This window comes from Formica exsecta, unplaced genomic scaffold (assembly GCF_003651465.1).
Source record: "Formica exsecta isolate Colony F162 unplaced genomic scaffold, ASM365146v1 scaffold1116, whole genome shotgun sequence".
Classification (NCBI taxonomy): domain Eukaryota; kingdom Metazoa; phylum Arthropoda; class Insecta; order Hymenoptera; family Formicidae; genus Formica; species Formica exsecta.
In genome coordinates this window covers 52,835-61,979 of record NW_021848457.1, presented here as the reverse complement: position 1 = coordinate 61,979, position 9,145 = coordinate 52,835, and the positions used below count along the sequence as shown (strand labels likewise).

The following is a 9,145-nucleotide window of genomic DNA, read 5'->3' as shown; positions in this document are numbered from 1 at the left end:
TAAGGTACGTTATCGATCGCGCATTTCTTTGCGTAGCGTGCTATTAATTATTTATTGAAACGTTCTCTCTCTCAATCGTGATATATCATTTTCTTAACCGTGATTAGTTAATTTCTCGCTCTCGCGAAATATGAAATTCTGAATGATCAAATGTTACTTTGGAGATATTTATTTGTTTTCCTCTCTGTTTTTTTTTCCATGTTCCTGATCACATACACACACACAGATATGGGTAACAGCGTACAGTGATGATCGTGATTGCATAATGCCAAAATACCCTTCACTTTTACAGAAAACGAATGCAAGAACGCTTTCATCGACGAAAACAAAAGAATTCCAGCGGCTCTTATGTATAATGGATATGCATAAATGTTACAATTATTATTACTATATTATAAAAAAATAAGGGCAATAGTACTATATTATCCGCAAGGAGAGCACCGCCAGTTCTTTAAATTTTTTTTTTAATTTTTTTTTCTCGAAGCAAGCATGTGCTTAGGTATATATAAGATAAGAGTGCATTAAGTTACATATACAGAATGTACGGTAATAACTGTAGTGCAGGTAGAGCGAGTAGAAGTCCTCTACCATTTTGCAGTTTTTTAAAATTAATTTCTCATTAATTATTGCAAAAATCGCAAAACCACGGATGAGACTTTTCTACTCGGTTTCACCCGCTCTACTTGCACACGCGAGATGACGCGGTTATTACCGAACATTTTGTATATACGCGAGCGCTGCATGTCCTGTCGATGTGTAAATAGGTAATTTTTATAAATTATTTAATTTAAAATGTGTCACATATATGCATGACGATGATGATGATAATGGTGATTCGATAATAAAGCGAGTGTTTCTCAATCTAACGAGTGCGCGAAGAAGTTTCTCTCGGAATATTTTTTACATTGATCAGTGTGTTTCTATTTGCATCGCTATTTCTCTCTCGAAAAAAAGAGAAAAGAAAAGAAGAAAACGAATACCGTTGAAGAATCGTGTCCCAATCCTCGTTATCTTGAAAGAAGCAAAGAATACTTAAGACGCCTTTAATTCAGAATCCACCTGATTAAAAAGACGATCGGACATGCGGCTTCGAGAGCGAATGTAAATGTAATTATGGCTTACACACGAGTATTGTCATAATCGTAAGAAGTCTTTCTCTCTCTCCCTCTTTTTCTCTTTCTCTCCGCATAACTGATAAGAAGGCTCTCTCGCCGGAGGGCACGCTTGACCAAGCATGTCAAGCGTAGAATTGCTTCTCCAGAGCGTTCCCGTTTCAGAGCCAGTATGTATATGTGTATGTATGCATGTGCGCGCGCGTTATTAGAACGAGAGAAATTTATGAGGAACTTTTCGGAGGGACAGGAAGAAACTAATCCATCGTTTACTTCGCACTTTTTCGCCGACTATTTCTAATCTTGCAAAAGGCTCTTTTTTTCTTGCACTAATGATTAAAAGCGATCTTTGCGAAACGCACAGTGTTGAGAGAAACCTTGGAAGTCCCTCTTCCCTTCATCTCATATGCCCTGAATTATCCGATTGCGAGAGAGCCAACCCTAAGGTTTACTTTATTATTACGTTTCTGAAGAAAGAAGAGAAAAATAGCTCTCCCATCGAAAAATTTCACGCTCGTTTTTTTTTTAAACCTAATTTAATTCTCGCATTATCTTTTATATATATGTCCGGTTTACACGTAAAACTTATGTCACTTGTATATCTGTTCTTCTCAAGGTTTCTAGAATCGCACACGCGATACTCTCGACAGTATCGTTAATCGAGATAAGATACAAATTTGGCATGGCCTCTTACGCATACTCGTGCATTTTTCTCTCTTACATGACATTTTACAATCTTGCATTCATTATCGCTCTTGAAAAGATCCTCTCTTCAGAGAAGAAACGGATAATTTTTTTTAACTTTACGCAAAAGTTATATATATATATATATTTTTTTTTTTCGCCACATACTTCCTGCTCCTGCCCCTCTCCCTCCCCCTCTTTATCTTTCCTTAACTTTTGTGATATGTAACTGTATCGAGAGCAAGGAGCTGCGTTTTTTCTTTTGCTATAATACATAAGCGAGAAAATAACCGACAACAAAGAGTGTGTGTGCGTGTGTGTGTGTGTGTGTGTGTGTGTGTGTGGTGCATTGCGCGGGTGCAATTATCGTTGAACTAAATATTTTTGTGTCGGATCTATATGTAAATATTATACGATATATTATATATATATACATATATATATATGTATGTATCACGTGCAAACCGCGCTCTTGTAACACCGTTCACATTAATTTCGCGATTAAACGAACAAGGCGGAGGCGGAAGGGAGCGTTTCTTAGTGCACGATTGTATTTATCGCAGATATAATAATACACATTTATATAGTGTTAACATCTCTTCTCTCTAAGGCGCGTCCTCTTTAGATGCCTAACCGATGAATGTATTTTCCCGAATCGAGAGCTAATGTAACGTGGTTCATCGTGCTGTTTCCCCTCCCATCTTTGTTTCTCTCACCTTTCCTCCGTCGTTAAGAAGAATAAAATTAATTCTCGATTCTCCCAATTCTTCTGTCACTCATTTCCTTTTTCTCTCGCTTATAAGTCTGAAGAACTGAAAGAATTTGTGTAAGAATTGTGTAGATATCGCCGCCGAGAGATTCTTGTGATAATCATGATCGATTCCGTTATTACAATATGTAACGTGCGATAATGTAAGAGCACCAGGATGTCGGGGCCGACGGATTTGACGAGCGCGGGGAAGACACGATAAAAGCTATTAGCGTTATTATTTTCCTAATATCTTGGGCGTGTGTTCGAAACACTGCACTTATTTACTGCAAAGTCAAGTAGGCGAATTGTAACGATTTTATGTGCACGCGCAGTCAGTTACTGTTGAAGAGGAGGTCGATCTACAACCTGTTTCTTTGTCTCTACGATGAGAGCGAACAAAATAAAAATTGAGATAAAGAAAAAGAAAAGAGATAAATCGTCGCATTTCTCGTTTCATTGTGAGACAATTCAGAGAATAGATTCTTTAGATTTACAGCACAGATTTCCGAAGACAGTTTCGTGTGAATCCATCACACGCGATATATTTCCTTCCCGCATCTCAATAGATCGAGTTCAGATCTACCTCATCTGAAACAGAACGCATAGCTAACGAGATAGAAAACAAATAAAAACGCATAGATGCAATTCTAAACATTTTCCTAGACTCTAGGTGGTAGTAGATTTGTATGCAGGGTGTAGAAGAGAGGCTGTAGCTACAAGGTACTATATATATATTGTAATACAATATTCTCCTCGGATTAAAGAATGTAATTTTAAGATATTATGATTAATATTCGATTTTATCGAGAGATGAGAATGCTTACATTGAAAAAAAAGAAAGAAGAACGCAGAAAAAAATCTCATTAAACGATTGTATTTACCTATTTATTTATTGTCGCACCGTCGTACTCTATCTCGGCGAAGTAATCTCCGAAAAAAATATATTTATAAAGTAACACACACAATAAAGTATATTATACATAAAACATCTCTTTATTAGTAACGTCCTAAATTTAATCATCCTACGCGGACGATATTGAAAGTCCAACTTTTTGAGAGAAATAGGAATATATCATCTCTCTCGATCACGATCTACGTGTTATATTTTCGCACTTGTAAGATCATCTTTCTTTTTCTTCTGCATATCTTGTCAAGGGGATTTGGACAGGATTATCTTCCTCGTACGAATAAAACTAAAAATGGACACGTCTTCCGAAAACTATTGTAAAAGAGTTACTGTTTTATTCTCGTCTCGATACAATTGTACAATATCGTACATATCAAAACGTACAATAATCGGAATACAATATAAGTAACATTATTACAACAAGTTTTCCTAGTCCGTCAGCTAAGAACAGGCAGATGTATCACATGTGCCTGTCGATAGAGCGCATTTTCTTTTTTTTTTCTTTTCACATACGAAATTTTTTCTGTTTTCGGCAGTGCGTGCACAATCGGTTTCATCGATAAATAACAAGTACGTATAGAAAACGGGAAATCTTCAACGCTTAAACAAATATCCTTATTTCTTTATCTTTAAAGATCAATATACGTACATCTTTCACTAAAGTAATAATTACTGCGCGTAAGAAAATATTTGCACATCGCATTTTTTCCCCAACTAATTTTTTACAATTTTATTTATCATGAGAAAAAATGTTACGCCACATTAAAATATATACATTAATACAAATGAAAATAATGTATTCTGAGATATTTTTTTTGGAATGAGGAGGGAGAATAAAAATTATATGTTAAAGAGAATGAGATGAGCAAATATCTCCCGCGTATTTCAACTTTAACGAGAATACGCGGATGTGTTTATACACATTTGCAAGATAGAGTGAAGACTGGCGGATATGTTGAAGCAAGTATCTGTAGCAAGTACATCGGCAGTGTGTAACGTCAGTGTAACAGTACTTGACGCGCAGAAAATTGCGCTTGTCTTCTTTTAATTGGCAGTAGTGTAATTGTTTCATCTCAAAGTATTCGCATGGTGAAAAGATACGTATCACTTATCAGACTCGAGAGATTGAATCTTCAAAATTTATGGAATCTTATTGTGTAAAATTATACGCGAAGAAAAATGAGAAGAAAACATCTCTCAAGTCGGATTGACCGATCGGACTCGGCGAATACTCGAGGATTAAATTAGCGTTAACGATCACATTAATAGCTATATACAGAGTGGTCCTCAAGTATGTTCCGAAAATCAAAGAAGTAATTCTAAGGAATTATTTCTTTAATTTTCGGAATATACTTAAGGATCATCCTGTATAACAATTGTAAAAATTACAGTGAACACACAACAACCCGGCACAACGCGGCGACTCGTTAACGTAATAATGTAGCGCACAGCACTATCATGTTCAATATCAGCGAGCCGCAGAGCAGCACGGAGAGCCAGCCGGAGCTCGCGACGATCGTTGTTGTTGTCGTAGCGCTATGACTTGGAAATGCCGATGTCAAATCGCTCCGATTGCCAACGTTCGCCTCGCGAACGTATCTCTCCTGTTCCTCGGCTCGCGACAACTGCGGCGAATTATTCGCACATGGCGTATGATACGACCACCGGATAGCGTCAGAGACGACGGAGCAGCGATCGAGCTCGTGCACGGACGGCTCGCGGGAAGGGGCAAAATTGGAGGAACCGGCCGATCCGAAGCCGGAGCTCTGGCTAGACGATCGTGAGAGCGTCAGCGGCGTCGCGGTCATCATATGGCTCTCTTGCCAGTAACCACCAGCTACCCATGAGGTCTGCGTCACCGACCTGAGCTTTGGCGGCGACAGAACGTACCTCCTATTGGACCCAGACTTTTTGAACAGATTCTCGGAGCTCGTCGCACTGTATACTCTCCGCTCGAAGATCGCCGGCGCCGCTTTCGCAGTATTCTTGCCGCATCTTGGCGAGTCCTCGCTTAGGAAGAGAGTGCTCAGACTGTGGTTCAAGCTATAGCCCTGCAGCGGACTGTTCTTGTTCTGAGAGACGGAATTTATATAATTATTGTTGCTGTTGTTGTCCGCAACGGTAATCGTAGACAGCTTTTGTCTCAATCTAAAGGTAAATGAAAATACATATAATAATAATAATAATAAAGATTAAGTATAAAATAATTTACTGATGTTCACGCATAATAATAAATACAATTATATATATAATAAATTGAATAGAAGTGTTTCGTTTAAAGATAAAAGTCAACATAGAATACTTGCATTGCTGAATGCGATTTGATTTCAGTGGAAGATACTTCGCCTGTTATACAGACTGATGATTCAACAGCATTGATTGTTCCATTAGAAACGTTGTTTTTGCTTTCACTATAATTCTCTAATGTGGATTGAGGTGCGACAACGGCTCGCGAACGCAACTTGAGCTTCTTCAATGCAACTGAACCGATTAACTTATTTTTATATGAAATAGGTTTTACACTCAAGAAACCCATAATAAATGCGCATGCTTCTATCTGAAAAAGAAAACAATAAATTAAATATTCGTGTAAAAATATATTTAGTGCCAAGAGATATTTTATTGCATTTAGCTCACTATGCGATGATATACGATGTGCTCCGTCGTAAGCCAGACATTTTGAAAAGTTGAATTTTTGACATACACAAAGATAATGATGCAGAACCATAAAAATATCAATAATACGTCGATTTTCTTCCCCTTTGCTGAACTTGCCCAACAAGCGCACAAGTGAAAGAATAATCCACTGATCGGCAACCATACAGAGTCATGATTGTATACGATAATCGGGATCAGGATCGTCGAAATAATTCGGGAAATTGCTTCCAATTTTCTTTTCTGGAAATTCTGCAAGAGAACTGACAAACGATTATTCGTTGCAATGATTACGTATGTTTACAATAGCTTCTAATTATGTATAACTTTTTTCAGTTGAAATATATTTCTTAAAAATATATACTTACACCGATAAGCATCCTAATCGGTTTCTGCCGAAAAAATAACATTTTGTAACGAGTGAGCCATAATGCCTGCCTACTCAATACGTTCCGTACTGTCAATTTGCAATTGTCGCACAGCGGATATTTGTTCTCCAGATATTCCTTAAATCCTTTCAGCTCGACATTGTAGCGTCTCTCACTCTTCGGTTCAAAATTAGATAACTCCAACAATTTTAGACTTTCTTGCTTGTTACAATCTACACAGAGATGACTCTTGGAAACATTGCGTGAATCGCTCTGTTCGACCAATCTGCAGTATCTTGTAGACATATTCGGCGTTGCATATTGTTCTGGGATATTGTACGCATAATCACCATTCTAAAATAAGTATTTCACATAGCAATATTCTGAAGAAACAAAAAAATTCTCTATTGTACAAGTATGCAAATAAGAAGTGAAAATTGGAAGTACAGATTTCTTCAACCTGTTTTTACCTTGGAGAAGCCGTTGTATTGCTCGCACCAAGGGCACAACCACCAATTCAAATGTTGCCTCCAGATCTTTGAATTCTCATTGCAGAACCAGCAATTCACAATTACAGGCCATCTCACTCTTCAAGATACATATTTGAAATGTTAGTTATATCTCAGAAAACGATACAAATACACATAGTGTTCCTAAAATGACTATTTATTTTGATGAAATAAGAGATATTTTTAAAAATTGTTATACTAGCATAATGATACATTCACTGTTATACAAATTTATTTAGGAACACCTTGCATATAAAAATGTACATGATATGCGAGTATTTTGATGAGTAACTCACTTTAGCCTGTGGAAGACCGTGAGACACGTAACGAGGATTAAAAGCGCTGGAGCGAGCGCGGATACGCGATCGAATGCTAAGGATTCAAGATCAGATCCCGCCATCGTGTTCGTTGATAAGAGCGCTAAAGTTAAGAAGTACAACGAATGTGCGACAACGTTTCTCTAAAAATCTGCAGATCTCGAGATATATATATACATATATATATATATTTTTTATTACTGCATTAACTGTATGCCGCGTCTCCCGCCAAGCGTACGTAGGGCGAGCACGCCATAACCTGAAAGATAATCCCCATTTCCTTCATTTGTACGTTCAAATGGAACATTGGCGGTGATGGCGACGCAAGGCCGTCTCCTCGAATCTCACCGATCGTCGCACGTTGATCCTTCTGCTGACGAATTGTTATTCTAAAATCCTAAGCAAATACGTCCCGTTGTCACGTTGCACGCGGCACGTGCCGAATGCCGAATGTCCCGACCATAGACTAGATATATAGATATGTAAGCATATCTATTATATATTATGGCCCCGTCCGTTGCCGCATCATCTAGTTTTGCGTCTTGCATAGTAATATCAGTTATTACTATAGTTTAGTGATTTGTCTTTTCAATTGTGGCGATTTTGTGGCTAGGAAATTTTCTAATATTACCAACTTCATTTAATTACTAACTTCAATCTTGAACAAGAACCTAGTTGCAACAAAGAAAAGAAGAGAAAAATATAAATATTTATAGATTATTATATTGTTACATCGACAATTATATTTTATTAGAAATTTTTGATTATAACACGGTATGTATGAGAATACAATATATATTTAATTATTATTGTTAAGCTGGTTATAACTTTTTTTAAATTTTATTTATGTATTATGATAAATGTTCAATTTTATCCGCTCCACTTAGATTTTGACAAAGATACACTTTTTCGATGCTTTTTTGGATTGATAACCTAAGGTTTGATAAATAAACATTTCTTGATATAAGGATAGATAGATAGAAAGAATAATAAAGGGTGTTAAAGATGTAATTTTTAAGGCTAGGAAACCTGTCATATATTGATGGAATAAAATGATATAAGCATATATATATATTACATACTTAAAAAAATATATATATATATATTTATATATTTATATATTAGAACTTTCTTTAATCTTATCTTGCGAGAAATGATAAATATGGTTTTTTATATTGATCAAATGTTCCTTATTTCTTTTTTCCTATATATATAATTTAATTTATATATTAGAACTTTCTTTAATCTTATCTTGCGAGAAATGATAAATATGGTTTTTTATATTGATCAAATGTTCCTTATTTGATTCAATCTTTTTTCCAAATTTTCAGCCTTGTCCTTGTATTCCATAGTATTCATGCGATTCGCTTGGAAAGTACAACCGCGAAATTTGTTACTGTTCGCGTGCCACATGACTAACACCGGGGCCCAATTAACGCAAGGTTACAGGTTTGTCGACTACCACTATATTCAACAGGAAGAGACCGATCAGAAGAAGTGATGTAGGTAATCAGTAGTCCTGCAAAAAAATGGTCTGCGCGATTACAAATGCAAAACGGCAAAATTAATAAAATTTGTCTCTTTATAATTTGTAGGCTTTAAAATAACCATAATTAAATATGTACATGTATATAGTAAAATGACAATAACATGACGCCGATAGAGACATTTTTATTCGAGAACAGAGTAAGAAAAATTATACGTAAATTTAGAACACGAGTATAAAAAAATCTGAAAAAAAATCTGATACAATCATAAAAAACTCTTGCAATTTTTCTCATTTACATTATCATGTGTAAATTATATGCGCAAATATATAATAAAATATATTATGTATATATA

At 36.0% G+C, this 9,145-nt stretch overlaps 3 protein-coding genes across 3 annotated transcripts in view; 1 reads left to right on the top strand and 2 right to left on the bottom strand.

The window, feature by feature from the left end:
- LOC115236806 (mitochondrial pyruvate carrier 1-like) overlaps nt 1–9,058 on the top strand; it is a 10,671-nt gene extending 1,613 nt beyond the window's left edge. The window contains exon 3 of the mRNA XM_029809501.1: nt 8,635–9,058. Coding sequence (XP_029665361.1) covers nt 8,635–8,804 — 170 coding nt within the window. The 3' untranslated portion in view covers nt 8,805–9,058. The remainder of the gene's footprint in view (nt 1–8,634) is intronic.
- The window catches only part of LOC115236787 (gastrula zinc finger protein XlCGF46.1-like), a 111,472-nt gene that overhangs the window by 73,183 nt on the left and 29,144 nt on the right, over nt 1–9,145 (bottom strand). The gene's annotated exons all lie outside the window — the stretch shown is intronic.
- On the bottom strand, nt 479–7,764 carry LOC115236779. Its single transcript, XM_029809467.1, has 7 exons — nt 7,652–7,764; nt 7,283–7,562; nt 6,948–7,065; nt 6,478–6,831; nt 6,092–6,361; nt 5,761–6,011; nt 479–5,602 (listed from the first exon to the last, which is right to left on the bottom strand). Exons 2-7 carry the CDS (start codon nt 7,384–7,386, stop codon nt 4,882–4,884), a joined length of 1,818 nt encoding a protein of 605 aa, XP_029665327.1. The 5' UTR covers nt 7,387–7,562; nt 7,652–7,764; the 3' UTR covers nt 479–4,881.